Raw genomic sequence first — 26,329 nt, 5'->3', positions numbered from 1 at the left:
GGGGCAGGTGCGGGACAGCGGGAGTCACGTCAGGAGGGGTGCGGGATGCCGCAGAGGGAACTTTTCCAATGGGTGCAACTGGGCGGCTGTCGGGAGCCTCTGATCACAGGCAGAGCAAGGTAAGTGTATCATAGGGATAAGAAGGAGGAGGGGGGGAGAAAAAGGAAGGGACGCCTACTGCTGGTCAGGGGGAGAAGGAAAGAGGTGCTGATGGACGGGGGGATGAAGAAAAAGGAACGGAGGCCTAATGTTGGACAGGGGGAGAAGGAAGGTGCTGCTGGACAGGGGGGAGGTAAAACAAAGGGAGAAGGGCTGCTGCTGCATAAGGAGACCTGTGAAGGGGTGGTGGTGGACACAGGGGAGGTAAAAGGAAGGGAGAATGGACAGGGGGAGCAGGCAAGGGGTGGTGATGGACAGCCAAGGAAAAAGAAAGACAGAAAGAAAGAAAGCGGCTAAGGAGAGAGAGAGAGAGAGAAAGAAATAAAGAGAGACACACACACATATATTCTAGCACCCGTTAATGTAACGGGCTATAAGACTAGTATATATATATATTTTTTTTTAGTTCAATCTTTATTCATTTATATCAACTTACAGAGAAATGCAACACAAATATATTATAAACATATGTAAACAATAGGAAATTTTTAACAGAAACATGTCATGATCTACCCATCCCTCCCTCCCAAACCCAACCCCCCCACCATCTCCCTTCCATTTGTCTGGCAGGTCAGTCATTCCATCACACACATTTTGTTAACGAAACCCTCTCCAAACATCCTTAAATGAGGCCTTATTACTAGACCTTTCAGCTAGGTTAGCTTCATACTTATAGAAGAGGTACACAGTTTCCTACCAAAAATGAAAATTCAACTACGTGAAATCCTTCCAGTTCTTAACTATTGACTATAGTGCCACTCAGTAAGTATGTGAGAAGCAACTGCCTTTTCCATCAGCGCAACCAATACATCATCATCCGTTCTTACTGCAGTTGGATTAACGGAGCCACCCACATGGTGAAACATTGTAAAATGGCCACTCTCTCCCTAACAGATCTGTACCAGGTAACAGGAGTATGGAGCTCCCCTTCAATAGAGCACATCAAAGAGGTCCCATGTTTTATAGTCCTAAATACTGTAAGAAACTTGGCCAGATGTGCCAAGGCTTTGTTCTTATGTTGTGTCAATGGGGAAGATGCTTAATAAAACTTTCCTCAGTGCACAAGCCATCTGCTTGGTCCCTCAGTGACTGGTTCTGCAAGAGAGCAGTGAACATGTTGCTGGTAGGTCCTAACTAGCGCTTTGAGTGACACAGGAGATCTATGAGTTATGCTGGAGTATAATTTCTTGCTTAGCTGTCAGTTATATAGCTACAGGTGATGGAATGGTATTGTACGGCCAGTAAAGAAGGAGTTTACTAGTAATCAGAGTGTGGGACTGGGAGTCAGGAAAAATTATTCTTGAGTTTCAGACTCCCCTCTGCCTGACTTGGTATGGTCATGTTATATGCAGTGACATAACCACAGTGAGGGCAGCTCCCCCCCCAACTTGGGCTCAGGCCCCCTCCAAATGTGCAGCTCCCATTGAATGGCTGGCAGGGTTGCTGATGCCCCTCCAGCCAAAGAAATTCCTCGCCGCTGCTGAGTAGTGCCTATATATATATATATATATATATATAAATTTCAGAATTGAATTAATTTTTACATAGTGTGCATCATGGAGAGGAAATTTCACAACATAGAACCCTAGATGCATACATGAGAGGCTTTTTGGGGATCAATCAGAGTTTAGGTTGATGTTTTGTGAGATTGCTTGTATTCATTGAAATTATGTTCACAGAACAGTTTGTGACCCTTGCACTTTAGATATCTTTGGTTCACACCGTTCCATACATTATCTAGTCACCATGAAGTCTCTGAAATCATTTTCAAAATTAGACCTGTGAAGTCTCCATTATTTTTTGTTGAGCTGTCAGTTCAGGCCAAACATTTTCAGGCATTTAAATCCTTATATGTATCTTAATTTCAAGTATAGAAATCAAGAAAATTGGCTTCAGAATCCATAGGATACTCTTTTTCTTTAATGTCGTTTCTAGTAGGTGAGCTACTGCATAACAAGCTAAAACAAAGATTTTACTTATTGCTTGTTTTACATGGAGTGCTCTATATCCTGTAGCCCACATCATTGCTTGGCACTGTAGTAAAGATAACATCCTGGGGAATTCTGCAAATTGGAGGCTTGACAAACAGGAAATGAGGAGGAGTAATGTAATGTAATGTAATTTATTTCTTATATACCGCTACATCCGTTAGGTTCTAAGCGGTTTGAAGAAAATATACATTAAGATTATAAATGAGGAGGAAGAAAAGAGAGCTAAAAGTGACGTTGCCCTTCCTACTCCTTAAATTTGAAGTCCACTTTAATAAGAAACAAATAGGGAAAGCATGCAGAGACATGGCTTCATTAAGACTTTTCAACATTGAAGGCATATGTTATGTTAATAAGGTTTTTTATTCCACCGTTACCTATTCAGTTCAAGGTTAGATTACATTACAAGAGGTTGGGTCAGTTACCCAGGAAGTTACAATGGACAGATTGACTTGGTAAATCAGTACAGTAACTAATACAGTTAAGTCACAGTTACAAATTCATAGTTACAAGTTCAAGTAGGCCATCGTTGGCCCATCGTTATGTCCCAGGAATTGTAGACAGTTTAGAAATGGACTTTTACAATTACCATTTCAGTTACTTCAGGGTTGGCTCTCTGTCTTGGTACAGAAATGCTGTTAAAAGTTTTCTGAATCTGAGATAGTGGTCACAAAATCGTAGTGTAAGTGGTAGCTGGTTCCAGCATTTTGCTAATTGATAATGAATGGATAAGGTATTTTCCTGGTAGACTTTATATTATTGTTGCATGCTGGGATAGATTTCTGGTGGAATATCTGTTGGAGGCACCCTGGAGTAGGATGGCCAACTTTGTTAGGTAGTCAGGATCTTAAAGGCAGTGATGCCAAATTTAAACTTGATCCTTGCGATTATGGTTAGCCAATGTTGTTTCATATAGTAGGGCTGTAGGTGTTTTCGATTTCCATAGTCCATATATGAGTCTTACTGCTGCATTTTGAACCAGTTGTAGACGCAATAGCAACATTTTAGAGCAAAGAACTAGTGTTACATTACAGTAGTCTAGTCAAGATAGGATTAGGGATTGTACTATGATTCGGAAGACCTCTGTTTTGAAGTCTTTTCTAATGGATTTTAGCTTTCTCAGCACAAGGAAAGATTGTTTTATTATTAATTGTACATGACTCTTCATGGATAGGTGGTTATCAATTTCTACTTCTAAGATTCGGGATTGTAGTTCTAGTGGAAAGTCTGTGTCTACTGTAATTCTTGGAGTGTAGTGTGGGTCAGTTGAGAGTCCTAGCCAAGGAATTTGGTTTTGTTCTTATTTAGTTTGAGGCGGTGGATTGAGGTTCAGTTTTCTATGATGTGGACACATTATTTAACAGTGGTGAGGGTGTTGGCTAATGCAGATGTTAAAGGTAGCATATTCGTTGTGTCATTGACATAGGTGAAATGTTTTATTCATGCGAGATCTAGGTTGGCTCCCAGGGATTGCATTCGAAGGTTGAACACTGAAGGTGAAAGTGGTGATCCATAGGGGACCCCGCTGGGAGGGTGCCAGCTGTCAGAAAGTTCACTATTATTACATACAACATAATGCTGAGTGGTTAGGAAGCCTTAGAATTGGAAGAGGACTGGGCCACTTAATCCAAAATCACTGAAGATCTCGGACATTTGATCGAAGCCTACTAGGTCAAATCTGCTGCTTAGGTCAGATTGGATTATGAGATGGGTGTCTATATTGTGAACTGGATGTCCTTTTTAAAATGCCAGTCCACAGGTCAAATCTGTAACGGGTTATGGAACACTAGTGTAGGTCCACATTTACGTTCCTAACTTTAGGTACAAGCACTTAGGCCATGTCAAAGGCTGGTGTAAGTTCTGGCACCTAACCGATAGGAGTTAGCTCTTTAACTGCATGTTTTCTATAACATGTGCACGCAAGTCCTTGGCATGCCCTGACTCACCCACATACCCATCCACGTCCCCAACCCACCCAAACACCCCAGTCCACTCCCCCAACCCACCCACACACTCCAGTTCATGCCCCCTTGCAGTTTCCACATTATGGATTCTGTGCATATTGTATAGAATAAGGTCAATATATTTATAAATGATATAGAAACAGGGAAGAAGTGTGAAATAATAAAATTTGCAGACGACACCAAACTATTTAGTGGTGCTCGGACTAAAGAGGACTGTGAAGAATTATAAAGGGACCTGAACAAGCTAGGGGAGTGGGTGACGAGATGGCAGATGAAGTTCAATGTAGAGAAATGTAAAGTTTTGCATGTAGAAAGCAAAAACCCGAGGTACAATTATACAATGGGAGGGATACTATTGAGTGACAGTACCCAAGAAAGGGACTTGGGGGTAATAGTGGACAAGACAATGAAGCCGTCGGCACAGTGTGCAGCGGCCGCCAAGAGAGCGAATAGAATGCTAGGTATAATCAGGAAGGGTATTACAACCAGAACGAAAGAAGTTATCCTGCCGTTGTATCGGGCAATGGTGTGTCCGCATCTAGAGTACTGCGTCCAATATGTCGCCGTACCTTAAGAAGGATATGGTGATACTCGAGAAGGTTCAGAGGAGAGTGACACGTTTAAAAAAAGGTATGGAAAACCTTTCATACACTGAGAGATTGGAGAAACTGGGTCTCTTTTCCCTGGAGAAGAGGAGACTTAGAGGGGATATGATAGAGACTTACAAGATCATGAAGGGCATAGAGAGAGTAGAGAGGGACAGATTCTTCAAACTTTCAAAAAATAAAAGAACAAGAGGGCATTCAGAAAAGTTGAAAGGGTACAGATTCAAAACCAATGCTAGGAAGTTCTTCACCCAAAGGTTGGTGGACACCTGGAATGCACTTCCAGAGGGCGTGATAGGACAGAGTACAGTTTTGGGGTTCAGGAAGGGATTGGATGATTTCCTGAAGGAAAAGGGGATAGAGGGGTATAGATAGAGGATAACTACACAGGTCCTGGACCTGTTGGGCCGTCATGTGAGTGGACTGCTGGGTACGATGGACCTCTGCTCTGACCCAGCAGAGGCACTTCTTATGTTCATATGAGCATATAACTGCTAATTGATGCTTATTAACAGTAACTACCAGTTGTTGGTTGTTAAGATCAGTACCAACTCATATTAAGTTATGCATATAACTGAGCTGAATCTATAACCTGTATGCTAAGTTGGGTGCGCAAGGTTATAGAATTAAGTGGCAAATGTCCAAACTTGGAACATATGGAACCAAGTCTAACCACTGCATTCTGTGCTATCTGTGCATATGGTTACATGATTTGGCAATTCCAGTACAAAGCTTTGCAAGAATTAAAATGCAGCCCGATCAACCTTGTTCTAGAATTCTTTCCAGCATTTGGATATCATAGAAATAGCTCAATAGAAAACTGTCCCTGAAATTCTTCTCCCCTACTGCAACTATGAGACCACTTTGCCACTAATAAGACACGCCGTGGCTTGAAATGTGCTCTGAAATGTGTAATGTCTTCTCTCAGGCAAGAACAGGTGGGGGGCAGTGCGCCAGCTCCCTGGTTTAGTCTGGTTCAGAAATTGAGACATAAATGTGAGTTTCACTGCAGAGTTCCTACGGGAATGCTTCCAGGCTGACTCATTTGTCACATAATAGCTCAAAATTGTTTCCCGTGAAGCTTTAATAAGAATGTCCCCTATTGTTCCAATGTCACTGCTAAAACCGTGGTGAAACCTGTTCTACAGCTTTGGTTCACTCCTGCCATCCCTTAAGGCCATTGTTTCTGAAAAGAGAGAGAGAGTGAGTGAACGGACAGGGGACGGTTTCCTGGCTGGCGAGCAGAGCTCTTGCATAACTCGGGGAACTGATACGGAGAAGTGCTAAAAGAGGAACAGAGCTCTTCATCGTGAGGACACAGCTGGGTCTCTGCTGACTGCACTAGCCCAGCAAACACTGGTTACTAAAGAGGCAATCATTTATTTAATTCGTCTTCTATCTCGTTTTCCCCAGAGTTCAGAACGGGTTACATTTTAAACATGCAAAAAATACACTTAACAGGTTGCAGTATAACATAATTACAGTACAAGTTTACGATACAAGGTTGTGTCCTAATTCTATATATACTAGGGGTCTAATACCAATAAACATAATATAGAGTTTACAGGTTACAATTTGCCTTAGTTGTCCTTAGTGCACGTTTTTTTCCTAATTAGACACACACTAGGGTTCTAATACCAATATACAGTGTTCCCCTGAGAATTTGCGGTTCGCGAATGGTGAACTCACTCATTCGCGGTCTGCTCCTACCGCCTCTTCCTGTAGTAAAGACGGGCTACACCAATCAGGAACTGTGTCAAAGCAATATCAAATAGTGGATACACAAAAGCTTGAATCACTATATGAAAATTTGAGGAATTGAAGAACTTATGTAAATGTCTCGGCACTCCTTTGAGATGTGGTTTCGTTGAAAGAGATGTATCTATAATAAGACTTCAAGATATTTCATTATATGATGTTTGTGTGGCAGCAGGCTAGAGGTGTGAAAATTAATCTCCTTTACCTTAATCGAGGGGGAGGGGTTAAGGGCCCCTTTTACGAAATTGAATATCCTATTCTGTAGATACATTTGAGAATATAAAATTGGTGTACATACAAAACTACCAGCACAAGTTGACCTCCCAAAAAAACAAGGAGGCTGCTCTTTTTTTCATGCTGCATCATATTACTTGTGCTCACCTTTCGTTTTAGTCCTTGCATGACTTCATTGCAGGGAAATACTTCAATAGGAGGAGATATTTTTTCACTTAGAGAATAGTTAAGCTCTGGAATGCATTGTTAGAGGATGTGGTAAGAGCAGATAGCGTAGCTGGTTTTAAGAAAGTTTTGGACAAGTTCCTGGAGGAAAAGTCCATAGTCTGCTATTGAGAAAGACAAGGGGGAAGCCACTGCTTTTAAACACTGTTGGAATGTGCTGCCTAGGCCTGGTCTTTAAAAGGCCTTCCCCAGCCAACTTAACAAACAGTTGGTGGGGGAGGGGAGTAGCTGAATCCACTATATTTTTTTTAACTTGCCAAAAATTGGCCCCACAATCCCACCCTGAGGATCTTACGTGGATTCTCCCCCATGCTACTACCCCTTTCACACAGTCATTCACAAAGTCCTCTCAAAATAGAAAAAGGCAAAAGTAAAAATGCACCAAACACTTTCTTCACTGTCCCCAAAATAAGGCACAGCTGCAGCAGTGAGCCTAGCATTTCAGACAGCCCAAAAGAAAAACCAAAAATTTAAATCACCAACAGTCAAGAAATTCCACTTAACTCTCATCCATGTGGATTTCTTCAGGTTCCATGGAGGTATCCATCAGCTCTATGGCATCCTGGCTGGCTGGCTGGTTTGCCTCAGGGACAGTAGTAACATCTGCCATTTCAATGTCCTGATTTGGTGGGGTTTCAGGAGCCCAGTCCCTCAAGCCTCCTTCCTGGGCTGACCCAGGGTAGACTGACTTGTTCTTCCTAAGCACAGCCTCTAAAGCCCTGAGCTGGACACGCCCTAACCTGTGAGGGGGGAGGAACAACTTGCTGCTTCTGCTGAGTTTTCTGTTTAGCCTTAATTGGCCCCAGCAGTGGTTCATTAGCTGAGCTCTGAGCCTGACTCTTAGGCTGTCCTTTTGTGTAAGGCACCTCCCGCTGCTCCAGGCTGTTCTCCCACTCCTCTTCCCCTCCCCAGGGTTCTGTAAGCTGATGTTTCAATGGGAACTCAGACCCTATTTGTCTGTCAGAGTTCAACCTGTTACAGTGATCAGCCCTTTTCAGGATAAGGCCTGGGTTTTGAGGAGATTTATCTGGCACAAGCTTAGCCTTAAAACTGGGGTTGTGACAATGGCAACTCCTCCAGCCCCTTAACCATTTTAGTCGCTCTTCTCTGGACTCTTTCGAGTAGTACTATGTCCTTTTTCATGTACGGCGACCAATGCTGGATGCATTATTTCAGGTGAGGGCGTACCATGGCCTGATATGGCTGCGTGATCCCCTTCTTAATCATTCCTAGCATTCTGTTCACCCTTTTCGCCGCCGCTGCACATTGCGCGGACGGCTTCATTGACTTGTCGACCAGTAGTTCCAAGTGTCTTTCCTGGGGGGTCTCTACGAATACTGCACCAGACATCCTGTATTCGTGTATAAGATTCTTGTTACCGACATGCATCACCTTACACTTATCCACGTTAAACCTCATTTGCCATGTCGCGGCCCATTTCTCGAGCCTGTATATGTCACGTTGCAGGTCTTCGCAATCCTCCTGCATCTTCACTACTCTGAATAACTTCGTATTGTCTGCAAATTTAATCACCTCACTCATCGTACCAATTTCCAGGTCATTTATATATATGTTGAAGAGCATGGGTCCAAGCACTGAACCCTGCGGCACTCCACTCGTGACACTTTTCCAGTCTGAGTATTGTCCATTTACCCCCCCCCCCCCCCTCACTCTCTGTTTCCTATCCGCCAACCAGTTTTTAATCCACATGAGTATTTCACCCTCAATTCCATGGCTCGCAATTTTTCGAAGTAGTCGTTCATGCAGAACTTTGTCGAACGCCTTCTGAAAATCCCTATATACAATGATACAGGGACATATTTGTCCCCATCCCCGCAGGAACTCAATTTCCCTGTCCTATTCTTGCAGGTTTTGTCCCTGTCCCTGCCCCATTCCCGTAAGCTCTGCCTTAACTGGACAAACCTCGAACACTTATGATTTTAAAGTGTTTGAGGTTTGTAATGATGAGGACGGAGCTTAGGCATTGGTGGAATGAGGTATTATGACATCATAATCTGAGCTCCAGAATGTTGCTACTTATCATTTTAAAGTGTTTGAGATTTGTGCAGATGGGGACAGAGCTTGCAGGAATGGGGCAGGGACGGGAAAAGAACTCACGGGGAAGGGGAAAAATTTGTCCCCGTTTCATTCTCTAGTCCATATTCTACTAAAATTTAGTAAAAGAGCCCCTGTTCGGCCTTGAATCCATACTGAGCTCCTTCCCCGGCCTGGCTGTGCCCTCTTTTTAATCACTTAAATTTAAATATTTAGCCAGGGAAGAGGAGAGACTTCTATTTTAGGCAGCTAGATCTTTTAGAGTGGAAGAATAGCCTAATGATTAGTGCACAGGACTTTGATCCAAGGAAAATGAGTTCAGTTCCCACTGCACTTCTTGGGCAAGTCACTTAAAACTCCATTGGGGTTGTTCCATGTCAAGTGGTCTAGAGCTCCCCACTTGACTAAGTCACTTAAAACTCCATTGGGATCGTTCCATGTCAAGTGGTCTAGAGCTCCCCACTTGACTAAGTCACTTAAAACTCCATTAGGGTCGTTCCATGTCAAGTGGTCCAGAGCTCCCCACTTGACTAAGTCACTTAAAACTCCATTAGGGTCGTTCCATGTCAAGTGGTCCAGAGTTCCCCACTTGACTAAGTCACTTAAAACTCCATTGGGGTCGTTCCATGTCAAGTGGTCCAGAGCTCCCCACTTGACTAAGTCACTTAAAACTCCATTGGGGTCGTTCCATGTCAAGTGGTCCAGACTCAGAGCTCCCCACTTGACTATTTCAGAAATTGGTGACATTTTCTCAGGGGATATGTTGGGACCTCTAATAAAGATATCTAAAATTTTGGGGCATGATCTCAACTAGGTCCAGAGTTAGGGGCCCCTTTATTTGGGCCACTTTTTTGTATCCATGGAAGAAGTCGAGTGGGGAACCTCCTTGAAATTGGACCAGTTGACATTGAATTAATTACCCATTGTCCTAGGTACAAAACAACAGATTGTGAGCCCACTAGGGGCTGAGAAAGTACCTGCATGTAATGTGTACTTTTAGTAGCACTATAGAAATGATTAGTAATATGTGGCAGCCTCTTGGGGGGAAATTCTAGAAATGGTGCCTAAATTTATGCACCGGTAGGCGTCCTACCGGCACCTGTTTAAAATGGCAAAAAATGACACTGTTAAAGCGCCTAGATAATACACACTGGAATCACGCCTATGTAGGTGCATCAGTTTGCCTAATACCACTATGGGTGTGGCTAATGCCTGAAGTGGCATAAGACGGCCTAAAGCACCTATGTAGGTGCGATTCACAACAAAGATAGGCACTGGAAATGTAGGCCCGGAAAACCCTGGTCTAAATTTCTAGCACCTATCTTTCACGGAGGTGCGATTTTCTACAGGGCGCCATCATGTGATTGACATGCAGTCAGCAGCAACTTTTTAGGCGCCCAACAATATTGGCGCCCTGTAGAGAATCCGGGCCTTAATGATTTTAACTGCTTTTACCATAATGTTTTTACCGTAATGTTACCTAACTCGACCAAGTGGACCTGTCTAAAGGCTGCTGCAGTGCTGTGTGACTGACTTTGTGCTCTATTCCCCATGTAGAATTGATTTGAAAATGTCCAACACCCAGGGTGGATATAAGCTTGATGAAGCACAAGCCATTTTGAATGAGATGAAAGCCATCAAGAAGGCCATCAGCTCCGGAGAGAAGGAGAAACAAGCCCTCATTCAGGTGCAGAACTTTGACAATGTGATAGACTGTACAGTACAGAAAATGTAAAGTGCAGGTTAGGTCTGCAAGGGTCATGGGACGCAGATGTAGCCATTTCTGTTGCAGGAGTGATGCTGCTGACACAAGCTGGCACAGAAAGGTTCCTTCAGAGGCTCAGTGAGGAAGAGGGTAGCGTACATGCCATGTTAGTCCACTCTAGAGATTAATAAAGAGAAATAAAACAAACAAAAAGATGTTGCCTTTCAGTGTCTTAGATCAGACTCTCATTCAGGTTAAAAAAAAAAAATCCAGGTCGGTACATTCTTATTTAAACTAGACCTTGCTTTGAAAGTTAAGGACTGATTTATTGGAGACTTTTCTACCATTCTGTGTCTGTGAGAAAAGACATCAAACCAGGCCCGTTATGGTTGCAGAATAGAATTATATGTGATCCTAGAAATATCAAAATAATACAATTATGACATGGTATGAACAAGGTTTAGTGCTGATGATTACTTGTAAAGTACTTAGAAATTAGTTTATTAATATTTTAAGGAAAGATTCCAGGAGTAATGGTCAGGGAGGGTTCTGAGATAAGTGCATCAGGAATTATTAGCAGTTCCAGTAGTCACACCAATGGGATGGAACTGGTTACCTGAAGGGCTTCGTAGTTCTTTAGACTTTTGGATTTCAGGAAGCTATTGAAGATGTGGTTTGTTAGGCAAGCTTATAGAGAGCAGAAGGTTGAGGGGCTAAGTCTGGAGAAAGAATAGGGCTGATGGGGGCAGAAGTGTGGTTGATTGTGGGGTTAAAAAAAAGTATATTTATATATAATACGTATCTAAATCACTTCAGGTCTATTTATACAGGTCATTAATAACATGGAAATGAAAATAACAAACATTGACTTCTTATGAATTACTTTGTGTACTTTAAAATGGGTGAGAATAAGGATGGTTAAAAAATCTAGAATGAAGCTAGGATGAAAGTAATCCTTTTCCCACTGAAAATGGAAGCAGAAGAAAGGAGATCCAAATTCAATGCATATGAGTAGAAATCAATGATCTGTTGATGTTAGGCATGATACAGGGAGGAACAGTAACATTGATAAAGCATCCTAGATACATTGGCTAATCAGAGACCCTACCTCTAACCAGCATAGATGAACTGAATCTTAGTCTTATCTATATCATTGATAGGTATAATACTCATTCAGAGTTCTTCAAAGGCATACTATTGACTTAGATCACTAGTGAAATGTCTTATGACGCCTACCAACAGTTTATTCTCTCTTGATTTAGAGTCTTGCCAGGCTGAAGGGTGGTTTTCTCTTCGACAAAGAGTCACAGTCTGATCTGTGGAGCAGTAATACATCCTTTGAGAACTCTAGGCAATATTTGGATGTTAGCTCCCAAACCGATATTAGCGAAAATGTGAGTAATAAGTCAAAAAATTGATGTGAAATATATTGCTTTACTGTCTTATGCCGAGTATTGTCTGCAGAAACTCTTTCCTGTTTAATTTATAATTCCAGTGTTGTAATTTTGGAAGATGTCATTCTGCAGTATACTAGCTATCAACGTTATTCCCAGCTTGTTTTATCATATATTTTGAAGCTATGCATGCCCCTTTTGAGATGAAGAGTTTGGACTCCAAAGGGTAGAGAAGCAATCTTGTTATTAATAACCAACAATTAGTAATAATGCTATGGAATGTGCCTAGGTATAGGCGCAAATATTAGCTTCCAAATTCTAGACCCTTCTTCAAGCTTTGCTAGGTCCTTCCTCATGTTATCCACAATCTCAGGGGTGTCTTCATGTTTTGGTATCATCTGCAAAGAGGCAAACTTTACCTGAAGCATTTCTACAATATCACTTACAAAAATGTTAAAAAAGAACTGGATTAAGAATCAATCCTTGTAGCACATCACAGATAATGTCCTTATCTTCAAAGTAAACTACATTTACCATTATACCACGTCACTTCCCGCTCATCCAGTTTGTAACCTAGCTAGTTTAAAAATACACATATGCTTTACATGATAACAATTTCGTCAGCTCCCGTGCCTTCAACCAAGCTGTGATTTCTATCAGTTTTCTCTTAGCATTATAAAATAGGCCACATTTGGGTACACATGTGCCTTCACACATACGTAGATAACATGTTGAAAAATTATCCTCAAAGAGTAATTTTGTAATAGGCCTCATGAGTGTGGAGGCCACAGCTGTACTGATTGTATAAAGATACACAAAGACCCATGTTAGATAAGACGTGGAAAGGGAAAATGAGAACCAAAGTCACAATCAAAGCAATTTAAGTGGATAGGAGAGGCTCTTGCCCGCTTAAATCTCCTGTTACCACCTTCCCTCTAATATTCAGTGTAGTAAAGTAGGCAGTGCCACTGAATATCACCTCGGATCACCACCAGAAAAGGTTGGCAGGTTAATGGTGGCATTAGGGAGGAGCCTGGGGTTATATAAGTGCTGAGTGGTCAAATTTTAAAAAGCTCAAAAGTTGTCCTAAACTAGGCCGCTTAGCTATGCAAGTGCTGGTACTGAATATCAGGCCAGCACCCACATAACTTTTTCTGAACCCTCCTCCCACCCACCCCAATTCCCAAGGAAGGCCCTCTCCTTCCTGAAATCATTCTCCTTGTCTCATCCCATACCATTACCATCTTCCCAGAATTCACCTCCCCAACTTCCAAGGTTTCCATAGGCCCTCTCTAGGCCTTACTCCTGCCACTGGTGGTCCAGTGGGGGATGTTGGAGGCAGGAACAAATGCCATTTGCTTTTTCTCCTAGCAGGAATTCCTTCAATATGGCTTCTGCAACCTTTCGCAGCAGCTTGCGAGACTGTTTTAGAGAGGTACTTTTACACAAGGTGTCCTCTCGTGTGAAATATCCAATAGAGGACGCCTTGTATAAAAGTACCTCTCTAAAACAGTCTTGCGAGCTGCTGCGAAAGGTTGCAGAAACCATTTTGAAGGAATTGCTGAAGAAGCAAAAGTGGCACAACAGTAATATTGTCCCCCGATGAAGGCCTCACTGGCTGAAACGCTCTAAATTTGGTGAAAAGCGTCGGGCAGTTCATGGTCCCCCAACGTTGGCTCTGGCTGAGAAGCCATCAAGATAAGTGTTGTTGCTCTTGTATTAAATATTGTTAGAATTGCACATAATTAATGAAAAATTGTACTCCCTTAGTTAGTTATATATTTTTCATTTCCTTTCATTCCATTTAATTAATAAACTAATAAATTAATAAATGAACAATAAAGAATTTAGGGTAGGAAGGCGGTTTTCAAGTAGATGATTACATCACATGCATTCAGAATGAAGACTTGAAATAACATCTAGGTTATAAGAGGTCTCTTTACTGAGAATTATGCATATCTAGGATACTTCTACCTCATTATTAATTATAGGGATGAGTGCTATTTGTTGAATCAGGTAGTGATTCATATGTTTAATATAAATGGACTAATTCACTAGTCCCTTAACAAAATGAAAGCATGCGCTAAAATAAGATTGTTGAATATAAGTATTTATAAGCTATCCTAAAAAAAAACCCTGTTGTTGAGTTGGTATACATCTAAATGTGTGTTGGATAATTTATAAATTGATCCGTGTATGTAATCTGAAATATTCACATCCAGGCATCTTCAAACAAAGAGGTAGTCTGGTAGTCAGACGACATACAAGTATTTAATAATGGCTTTGGAAATGATCCTCCCTGTGTCCAATGAGAGAACCACTACTCCATGACTTCACTGTACTCCCTCTAACTAAGCACCAGTTAAATTGCCTATTCGAGGCTAATTTTCAGCAGCATGTCTGGTCCTGAAATGAAAACTGGCCATTCTGGAGGCATTCTGGGGACAGTGTTGGCACTTGACCAGTTAAGTGACAATATTCAGTACTTAACTAACCAGGTTAACCAGGGGAGTATGTGGTGCAGTGGTTAAAGCTACAGCCTTGGCACCCTAAGGTGGGTTCAAACCCACACTGCTCCTTGTGACCCTGGGCAAGTCACTTAAACCCTCCATTGCCCCAACTACATGAGCTCATCTGGGCAGACAGGGAAAACTGCCTGAGTACCTGAATAAATTCATGTAAACCGTTCTGAGCTCTTCTGAGAGAACAGTATAGAAAATTGAATAAGTAAATATATGGGACTGCACAAAACACAGTCCTATCTTTATGCGACAACACATGACCGGTTATGTGCATAGAGAAAGTGGAGAGGGACAGATTCTTCAAACTTTTGAAAACTACAAGAATGAGAGGGCATTCGGAAAAATTGAGAGGGGACAGATTCAGAACCAATGCTAGGAAGTTCTTCTTCACCCAAAGGGTGGTGGACACCTGGAATGCGCTTCCAGAGGATATGATAGGACAGAGTACGGTTTTGGGGTTCAAGAAGGGATTGGATGATTTCCTAAAGGAAAAGGGGATAGAAGGGTATAGATAGAGGATTATACAGGTCCTGGACCTGATGGGCTGCCGTGTGAGAGGACTGCTGGGCATGATGGACCCCTGGTCTGACCCAGCAGAGGCACTGCTTATGTTCTAACTTGGCTATGTGTTAGCTGGCTTTGAAAACCTGGAAATATAGGGCCTGATTCTATAAATGGTGCCTAGTGGTGCTGCCAACGCAGTTGTCAATCAACCGCTAGATGTCATTTAGAGAATCATGCCTAGCTGCGCCTAACTCACATTAGACACTGGTAGGCATCCTGGTGTTAGTCCCTGGCCTAATTTACCAGCACGCCTATCCAACCCTAAGTCGTAGCACGTGTATTCTCCGCCCCTAACTGTGCTTGCTTTGCAGATAGGAGCTTCATCATAGATGTTGATAGGAACTGCTCTGAGTTCTGCACAGAAGTCATAATTAATTGGTTTTTAATTTTTTTATATATATTTAAATCTTTTATTAAACAGAGACAACGGCAGAAGCAACAAGAGCGTAAAACAATGCTTGCAATAGAATCTATCCACCATGGAGCTCTGGACTCTTATGTCCTCCACGACCACTACCAAACAACAAACCTCCCCTTCCCTGCAAAAAGAACACCTCCCCCTCCTGGTTTATAATTTTTTTAATGAGTTTTTAGTGGCGCGGTCAATTACTTCATTATTATTATTATTTTAGACTTATTAACTCCTTTTTCTCCCCCCCCCCCCAAGCATACAATTCATTGAATAGTAATCAGGTTCTCTTTAAGTATTTTCCCTATTTGCCCTGGCAGACTCACAGTCTAAATGTGGCCCCCCCTAGGGCAATGGAGAGTTAAGTGACTTTCCCAGAGTCACAAGGAGCAGGCTGGGATTGGACTTGCAACCTCAGGGCGCCTGCCACGCCAATTCAACTTCTATTTACTGGATGATCATTTTAGCAGAAGTGTTTAGGATCGGTAGGGAGGAGTTGTATGAGAGTGTTCTGTTGTGTGCTTAAATGTATGTGTTTTATTGTTATCCGGTTTTAAGTGGAGAAGAAATTTTTAAAATAAATAAAGCAATTTTTTAGTTCCACGCAAAACTTGTCTAGGTGCCACTTATAGAACCGGGTCCTTAGTTTCACATCAATGGCGGTCAGCAAAACACTGATTGCCAATGCCCAAAATATTGGGCCCTCTGCTAATATCAATTAGTTAAAAATTGTCTCTCTTTTCCCAGTTTGTTTCAAGCAGCAATAATCAGTTGGCTGAGAAGGTCAGATTACGCCTCAGATATGAAGAAACGAAAAGAAGGTAATTACTATTCGATTGTAGTCGATGGTGTTGCACGTTATGCAGTTTGATGGTGCAAGCAAATGTACAGACACATCTGGAGGGAAATATATTAGCAGTAAGCAGTCGTCACTTAGGCGCATGGGTTCCCAGGGCAGGGGAATCCCCAATCAGCTGAAGCTGCGGCGACTTAGGGGAGTCCTGTTGGCTCAGCTAATCGGGAATTTCCCTGCCCGATTCCAGCCTCCGTCCCCCCTTCCACCACCACCAAGTTCCCCCTTTCTGCAAAAGCCTGGTGGTCTAGTGGGCTGGGCTACTGTCACCCCACCCTCTTAAATAGAAAAAAGGCAGGAGGGATGCCCAGTCCCTCCTGCCTCAGGCCCACCTGGCCGTGCTGCCGACACCACCCTGTACCTCCTCCCCCATACCTTAAATCATAGGCTGGCAGGAGGGATGCCCATTGCCTCCTACTGTTCAGAAATGATTCTTACGTGTAAAACCCACAGGAAAAGTTTAACTGCTGCAATGATTGTCCTATAGCAATATTATGCAAAAAGGCAACATTTATCTTAGGTTGCCTTTTTACATAGTATTATGGCTATTTGATATTTGATTTTTTTTAAAAAGTTTTTTTTGTATATGAAACACAGGAAGAAGGGGTTTTGTATGATCAATTAATATATATATATTTAGCACCTGTGGATAATCAATTGAAGCGGTCGGAGGGTCGGAGCATAAATGATTATAACGCCAAATCCAGGATGCAGACCTGGAATGATATACAGATCATATGATTTGAAACACGTAGACTACAGATTATCCAAAACACCGCAATAAAAATGATCATGAATAGAAAAAAATGTGATCATGTTACCCCATTGTTAAAGGAAAATTACTGGTTACCGGTAAACCACAGAATCACTTATAAATCTGCCTTACTGATACATAAGATATTAGTAAACAAAGCCCCAGCATTTTTAGAAAGATTTTTAATACCATAAGATCTCTTAGATCAGAAGAAAAAATCCCTGCTGGTAACTCCCCCACTAAAAATTATTTATTCAAGGAGGGATTCGATCTTTTCTGTTACAGCTCCCCAAATTTGGAACTCTCTTCCTCTCAATATAAGAGAAGAAAAATTACCTACTAAATTTAAAGGCCTTTAACTGACCCTTTTCATAATCACATTATCTCATTCCCTGGAATTTATCTGAAATTCCCTGGAATTTATCTGGCCAAGGAACACTGTTAAGTAGAAATTAAGTGGGTACCGTTCCCCAACCTTTGTTTCCTTACCCTTCCTTTTTATTTATTTTCAAATTGTATTTAATCCATTTCCCCCCCCCCCCCTCTTCATCAGTGTTTTTACATCATAATTGCCTTTAATGTCCTTTTTGTTGGAAATTTTTTATTTTTTTCTACTTTTAATTTTATAAATCGCATTGGATTTGGATACTGCGATTACATCAAATATTTTAAATAAAGTTGAAACTTGATTATCCGATAAGTTATGACATGCTCACCTCCATTCCCGAGTGAGAATTATATAACGATTTCAGATGGAAACTTCACTTAATTGATTGTTAATGATTGTTTATCAAATTCTGCTATCTTTTTTAGCACTCTCAAGGAATCTTTAAATTCTTTTACATACAAGTGTATCTTGATTTGTTATTTGAAATTATAAATAAATAAATAATTTAAAAAAAAAATTATTTTACATAAAGTTTCATATAAACTTTATGTAAATGCGTTTCCCACACTTTTTCTATACAGTTTAATCCAGGTAAGATGAAATTGTAGGTCTAATGTTTTTTGATATCTTAGCAGATTTTCTCCTGTCACTGCTGTCGGGGCTGTACCCCGACTCAGTCGCTCACTGAGCGATTGAGTTGGGGGAGTTTGCATGCAAATGATTGTGTACAAATCATTTGCGTGCAAACAAGATAGTGAATCAATCGCTATTTCAAAATCAGCCAGAGAATAGTCCAACAGTGATTGAGTCGCTGTCTTTAGTGAATCTGGGCCTTTGTCCCTTATTAGAGAATGTTTGGTCTGTATTACATAACATAACATAACTTTATTCTTCTATACCGCCATAATCAAACAATTTCTAGGCAGTTTACACAGAAGAAGGCTGGACAATCATTGAAATACAATTAGTTAAAATACAACAAATTTCCTAAAATATTCAATGTAAAATTTTAATTAACAGTAATGTCCTCATTTAGGTAATAAATTTGTCAAACAACGTTGACTTGATTACTTTTCAAAATGCCCCATAAGACAATATAAGTCCACCAATTCAATTAGCCCACCAGGACTGCTGCTTACTTGCTTGAAATGCAAGAGTCCTATCCAAAAAAGTCTTATATCTGCAGCCAGTCATTTTTGGATAGGCAAATAAATTGGAATTCCTAGTTATCCTCGTTGGACTATATAACACAAAATGAGATAAAAGGTAATTTGGGGCAAATCCCTAAACTAGCTTAAATTTGAACCACTAATATTCATTTAAAACTGAATGTGGAAAAGACCAAGTTCATTTGGTTAGGCCCACCTTCCATACCTTTCCCTACAGACTAAGTCAATTGATAATATTGAATCTGATGTCATAGCTTCCCGGTGAGTTCTAGGAGTGATTTTGTACTCTAATCTGTGCATGAAAGATCAAATAAGGAAGGTAGCTCAGAATGTGTTTTTTAAATTGAAGTTGGTAAAACGTGAGGAATTATTTTTCCTTTGCTTATTTAAAACTCCTCACTCCCTTTGTCTGTCTTGGACTACTGCAATCTACTTTAATTAGGCTGTAATGAAGCATCTTTCACCTAATTTCAAGTCCTCCAAAATATGGCAGATAGATTGCTTTGTCAAGCACATTATGTAGAAAGAGCCACCCCACTCTTCACCAGACTTCACCGACTTCTGATTTGTGCCTTGTGGTTTTTTGGTGTTTTTTTTTAGAATTGTTTTTAGAATTGTATATGGTTTAGCACCTGTTGTAGCTATATGCAGGGCCTGTCACCAGTCTGTATAATTCAACGAGAGCTTCATGAAGAAAAACTGCTTTATCTTTATAATTTCCTTCTGTTAAAAAAGGTTAAATAAACAGATATCACGCTGCCTCTTTTCCATATCACGCAGCTAAGCTCTGGAATTATTTACCGCCTGATATTAGACTCTGCTCAAGGATGTAAGAGCAAGAAATCCTTGGAATGGACCCTAGCATTTCAGGCCGCTTTCTATGACAGGGAATTCAGCCCACTGTTGCGTAGTGCTTGTTCTTACAAGCACTTTGGAACGCAATTGAAAACTCATCTTTTTTTCAAAATATTTAGTGAATTAATCTACATCATCTTTAGGTTTATATTATTTTTAATCTTTTGTTCACCGCATTGAACGTACGGTTATGCGGTTTATAAGTACGATGTTATGTTATATTACCTTAGATTTAGTAAACAATATATGCTATACTGGAACTCTCCTCTTATCACCTTTCTCTCCATAGGATAGCCAAAATAAAGATTCAGCTGGCAAAACTAGACAGCGAGGCCTGGCCTGGTGTCCTGGACTCTGAGCGGGACCGACTAATTCTCATCAACGAGAAAGAGGAGCTCTTGAAGGAAATGCGCTTCATCAGCCCCAGGAAGTGGACGCAAAGTGAGGCGGAGAGGCTGGAGGGGGAGCGAAAGCATCTGGAGGAAGACCTGCGGACCGCCAGAGACTCCCAAAGCAAAGCACTCACAGAGAGGTAGGTAGGGCGCCCAGACTTTATTCTCTGCAGCAGTGTGGAATGAACTGAAGCAGCGGTATGCAACGTGCAGCTGCGTGATCACACTTCGCTCCGAGGGTGATGCAATATCTGTCCTGGCACTTCAGGGAGTTTCTCAACTAGTCTCACAATTTACCGATGGGCTCTGACAGCCTGGGAGTTTTTGAAAACACTTGTGTACTAGCTGCACAGGAGCAGGTCGATATTCAAGGCTATTTGATTGGCTGGAAACAGCTCCGGGCCCATTAACTAGTGTTATAGCGCCTAACCACAGATATTCAGCAAGAGATAACTGGCTATCTGCGGTTAGCAACTAGACACTAAGGGGGAAATTCTATAAACGGTGCCTTACCAGTGCCTAAGTTAATTGAGAAACACCGTTTAAAACGGCAAAAAACAATAAAGTGAAAGTGCCTACCGGTGCTTAAATAAAATTCGCCGGATTCATGCCTACGTAGGCTAATGCTGGAAGAGGCATTAGGTGCCATAAAGAACCTACATAGGCACAAGACAAAGATAGGCCTGGAAAAATCCCTGGCCTACATTTCCAGAGCCTATCTTTCCTGGAAGCGCGATTCTCTACGGCGCCATCGTGTGATTGACATGTGATCGGCAGCCACTTTTTAGGCAGTCGCCAATACTGGCACCATATAGAGAATCCGGTCCTTAGTGGTTATATCGCGCAAAATAGTCACTCAGCACCAAACACGCAATTTTTAGCAGCTAAAACAGGCTGCAGAAATGGCAGGCCTACCTTTAACTGCTCAGCACGTAACCAGTTAGTACTGAATAGCGGCTTAACCAGTTAAGCTGGTACAGCCAAAAATGAAACCGGAGATTCAGTGCAAGTTGCCGGAAATGACCCGGCCTTGAAAATCCGGGTTTAACCCCAACAGCATACAGAAAAATCGCTGCTGGCTAAATATTGGCCCCAAGAAGCCTAGATGATAAGAACATACGAACATAAGAATAGCCTTACTGGGTCAGCCCAGTGGTCCATCAAGCCAAGTACCCGTTCACATGGTGGCCAAACCAGGTCACTAGTACCTGGCCAAAACCCAAGGAGTAGCAATATTCCATGTTACCGATAAAGGGCCTATAAAATCCTGAGAGGACTGGAATAGATAAATGCAAATTGGTCGCTTCCTCGATCAAAACATGCAGAGACTAGGGAGCTTGCTATGAACCTACAAAGTAGTACTGTACTTTTAAAATATAAATAGAAGAAAATCATTTTTCATCCAGAAGTACATTTTCGAATAAGTTGCTGGAGGATGTCATAAAAGCAGTTAACAAAGCTAGGTTTTAAAAAGGTTTGGACACGGTTCTGGAGAAAAAAAATCTATAAACCACTGAGGCTTGGAGAAATCCACTGCTTATATCCCTAGTGGTACGCAGTGTGAGGTTTATTTTTTAGAATCTGGCCACGGTTAAAAACAGAATATTGGGCTTGTACACCTTTCGTCTGACCCAGGATGGCAGTTCATCTCTTCTTATACCTCTCAGAGTGGAGAGAAAGACTTGCAGTGTGATGCATTTGATTGGCATCCCTCTCCTTCTTAGACTGTACTTGATCAGGGCCCCCCATTCCCCTGTCTTCCAAGTTTATTTAAAATTTGATATACCGCTTAAAAATTATCTAAGCGGTATACATAGAAAAAAAAAAGTATAAAATCTGAGGAGTATTAAAACATAGACAAAGGACAGAACATATAGACACGTGTGGAGAGGGGGGGGGGTGAAATACAATCTGTGATAGCATAAAAGAACAAAAAATTGATTAGGACAATAGGAAGGATGGCTCTTCTTGCGATGCCAGTCTGTTAAAGGTCTAGGGGCTCCTTTTAATAATAATAATAATAACAGTTTATATACCGCAATACTGTTAAGTTCTATGCGGTTTACAATTACTTTTACTAAGATGCGCTAGCTATGCTTCTAGAACTAACGCCAGCTCAATGCTGGCGTTAAGGTCTAGCGCACGTTGCATTGTAGCGTGCGCTATTCCGTGCGTTAAAACCCTAGCGCACCTTAGTAAAAGGAGCCCTAGGTGTTACAGATCCTAAGCATCAGGAATGTCTTTAAGCTGGATATGAATTTGTCTTTGTGTGTGGTGTCATAGAAAAGATGATGGAAGGATGTTGGTTACATCTGTGCAGAGGATAACGTCTGCCTTTTGGCACCGTGACCATAGTGTTGCTAATCCCAGTTTAACTCCAAAGAATGATCTGTGGTAAGGTTTTATCTTGCTCATTTTCATTCTCTGGGATAATTTTATAAATATCCGTATTCCAAGTCATCACGCATTATGGCAAATGCAGATCCGTAACAGATCTCCAAATTTGCAGCCAGTTGAGACACCATTATCCGTTGGTCTTCTCTAATTAAGGCATCCACCCTGTCAATGTGCTCTTCTGGTCACCCATCAACATTGTGCACACGACGACCTTTTCACTTTAAATCTATTTACCCCCTCATCAATCTTTCTTTGATTTATGGTGCTATGTCCATACTGAGACGGTGAATCTCCCCTTATCTTCGATGGTGCAATCTTGCAGTGGAGTGTCCATTGCAAGATTGGCTGCCACACGCTGCCCTATATGTGGATGAACTATCCAACAGGCAATGTGTGAGTACATATGTTGCATTTCGCTAGCTCTGTTCCAGTTATCGTGTAATTTAACAATTGCCTTTAATTTTTGATTCGCTCTCTTTATGGCTTTGGATTTATGAAGTGTTTTTGTACGCTGATTTGGACTGAAATGTATAAAGGCCTTGAAAGGTCTTCACATCCTTATATAATTTTTACATTCTATTACTGTCTAAAAACTACAATTCAGAATTCTTCCCCCCACTAAAGTAGGAGTTTGTTGCACTGCCTTCTTTGAACATGAAAGAACAATTATATGTTTAAATGTATTTATTGAATTACAAAGTGCAATATAATGTGCCGAACAAAATACAACAGTTTTCCTTTATATACGCACCACATACAGTCACCCCCTATCAACCAAACAGTAAAGGAGCACATATATAAGAAATAATGGGCTGCAAATGTTCAATAATCTGCTGCGAGCATGTTGGATCCATCCAAAAATGGACCCAAATCGAAGAAAAACAACGTCCTTCAATAGTATCTAGATCCCCAAATTGCCTAAGTTCCAAAAAGGCATGTACAATAATCAAAGACCACCACTGGCTATAGTTCGGTGGGTCATTAGGTACCCAGTTGGACAAAATGGCCTTCTTTCCCATTAAGACCGCTCTGACCATAAATGCAGACAATCCTTTGGGTTTGGGAGAAGCCAATATATAAATCCCAAAAAGAGCTCTAGGTTTTGGAGTCCATCTCCTGTCCCAAACAATTCCAAAACTGAACAATTTGTGGACAAGTCCAAAACATATATCCCAACGATGCATAGGCTTGAGCACTCTTAGGGCAACCATGAGATGAGGTGATGCCCATTCGGTAAGTTCGCATAGGTGGAATGTAAAGACATAAAATGATCTTAAGTTGTAGTTCCCAATGAACAATGTTAGCAGATAGTTTTCTTGAAGACTTCAACGCTCGTTGGAGATAACATAAGAACATAAGAAGTTGCCTCCGCTGAGTCAGACCAGAGGTCCATCCTGCCCAGCGGTCCGCTCCTGCGGCGGCCCATCAGGCCTAATTGCCTGAACAGTGTCCATGACTAATTTTGTAACTGCCTCTGATCCTCTAATTCTATCCCTATTACCTACCTCTACTCCTATCTGTACCCCTCAATCCCTTTGTCCTCCAGGTACCTGTCCAGACCCTCTTTGAAGCCTCTTTGCTTATCACATCCTCCAGTAGCGCGTTCCATGTATCCACCACCCTCTGAGTGAAAAAGAACTTCCTGGCGTTTGTTCTAAACCTTTCCCCTTTCAGTTTCTCCGAGTGCCCCCTTGTGCTTGTGGTTCCCCGTAATTTGAAAAATCTGTCCATGTCCACTCTTTCTATGCCCTTCATGATCTTGAAGGTTTCTATCATGTCTCCTCTAAGTCTCCGCTTTTCCAGGGAGAAAAGCCCCAACTTCTTCAGTCTGTCAGTATATGAGAGGTCTTCCATACCCTTTATTAGCTTAGTTGCTCTTCTCTGGACTCTCTCAAGTACCGCCATGTCCTTCTTGAGGTATGGCGACCAGTACTGGACACAGTACTCCAGGTGCGGGCGCACCATTGCACGATACAGTGGCAGGATTACTTCCTTCGTCCTGGTTGTGATACCCTTCTTAATGATGCCCAACATTCTGTTCGCCTTCCTTGAGGCTGTGGCGCACTGTGCTGACGCCTTCAATGATGTGTCTACCATCACTCCCAGGTCTCTTTCAAGGTTACTCACCCCTAGCAGTGATCCCCCCATTTTGTAAGTGAACATCGGATTCTTTTTCCCTACATGCATGACCTTGCATTTTCCTATGTTGTGCTGAAAGAGAACAGTGAAGATTTTCTTCCCAAGATGTTGCCAAAATCTCCAAATTAATGCCAGGTTGTCTGTCCAGTATTCCCACCTGGTGAAATCGCAGAGCGGACATAATGGTGTATTTGATAATAGGCAAAAATGTCCGTTCCCAGGAGGCCATAGGTACGTTGTAAAGTTGCGAAAGAAGCATAAAGTCCAGATTCTGTAAACAGGTGAAAAAGATAACATAATCCCCTTTGGGCCCATCTTTGAAAGGGCGAGTGCTGGAGCCTCGGTAGAAAATTACAGTTCCCCTGAATCAGGAGAAAAGGAGAGACAGCTGAGGACAGTTTAAGACAATGACATACCCAGCAAGCAGGGACAAATATTGGATACATTGCTACCATGGGTCGGAGGGCCGGAGCCGATACATGCAATACAAAGTTGATATGGTAAGGAAAAAGTACCGATAACTCCAACCTGGAATCAGAAAAATATGAAGTACCTCTATACCAGTCACTAATGTGTCTCATCTGGCAGGCCATTGCATACCAGCGAATATTAAGCAATTCATAGACTCCCCGTTCTCTAGGCAAACAAGCTCTAACATATGTCATACGTGGGCGCTTACCCCCCCCCCCCCCCTTCCATACACACACACACACACATAAATCGTTGGAGCCCTCTGGTAAGCTGATTCGAGTGTGAAAGTGAAAGTAAAAATGGCAAAACCTGAAATCTGTAGATCTATTTTGGGAAGAGCACCATATTATACAGGGCCACCCGACCCGCTGTAGAAAGAACAATTATAAAACATATTCAGAAACTAAAGATATAGTCTTAAAGGCTTGATCATATAAGTCTTCACCTCTTTTGTCACAGCACGCTCAAATTTGCTCTGATGCCAAAACAAAGACGCTTAAGGCAATTGACAGTTTTATTAAGCCCATCAGGGTGCTTTCACACTAGCTGAGCTGATTCAAATACTCTTTTAAGTAAAGTCAAAACATGCTGAACACATAGGGCTAGATTCACTAAGGGCACGGATCGGATCAGATCCGTGTCCGGGGGGCTGATTCACGAATCGCCCTCATGCAAATGAGGGCGATCGGAATCATGCCCCCAATTGAGCACCCGGATCGCTCTATAGCGATCCTGACGCATGCGCTGGCCCTCCGTGCCCGGCAGAGCGGGAAACTTCTTCTTTTTTTTTTTTTTTTCTTCGTAAGCCCGCGGGTTAAAACCACTTGCTTGCACTGCGGGGAAGGGCAGGAGAGTCTGGGCAGCAGGAGAGATTCGGGGCTAGAGCAGGAGATGGGGCAGATCATGGCAGGCAGGAGATCAGGGCTGAAAGCAGGGCGGCAGAAGGCAGGGCAGTCGGAAAGCACCTGAGCGACTGGTCCTCAGCTGTCGCTTATTTTTGGATCGGTCAGCCCAGTCGGTGTCCCTCATTTTTTTTAGTGAATCACTGCCTGCCTACCTGCCTACCTGCCTACCTACCTACCTACCTACATTTGAATGCCGTTCCCTCTCATTTGCATGCACGGATGCTAGCATTTGGTGCATGTCCCCAAGCCTCCATTAGTCATGCAGTGGCATTTAGCACATAGATAGGTCATGGTTTTCACAGAAATTTGTCATGGTTTTCACAGAAATTTTAGGTGAGAATCCGGCATGGTAGAAAATCCTCATTAAGATTCTCGTGCCTTCTGTGAAGTCAGTGTAGTACAAATTATGGAGGAGTAGAAATTG

The 26,329-nt window shown here is 41.9% G+C and overlaps 1 protein-coding gene across 1 annotated transcript in view; it reads left to right on the top strand.

Moving 5' to 3' along the window:
• Positions 1-26,329, top strand: part of WWC1 (WW and C2 domain containing 1) — a 223,179-nt gene that overhangs the window by 141,522 nt on the left and 55,328 nt on the right. Inside the window, exons 6-9 of the mRNA XM_033927312.1 lie at positions 10,546-10,675; positions 11,956-12,087; positions 16,330-16,403; positions 19,891-20,133. Of these exons, the coding sequence (XP_033783203.1) occupies positions 10,546-10,675; positions 11,956-12,087; positions 16,330-16,403; positions 19,891-20,133 (579 nt within the window). The remainder of the gene's footprint in view (positions 1-10,545; positions 10,676-11,955; positions 12,088-16,329; positions 16,404-19,890; positions 20,134-26,329) is intronic.

Source organism: Geotrypetes seraphini, chromosome 18 (genome assembly GCF_902459505.1).
Source record: "Geotrypetes seraphini chromosome 18, aGeoSer1.1, whole genome shotgun sequence".
Lineage (NCBI taxonomy): Eukaryota > Metazoa > Chordata > Amphibia > Gymnophiona > Dermophiidae > Geotrypetes > Geotrypetes seraphini.
This window is presented reverse-complemented; position numbering and strand designations above follow the sequence as displayed.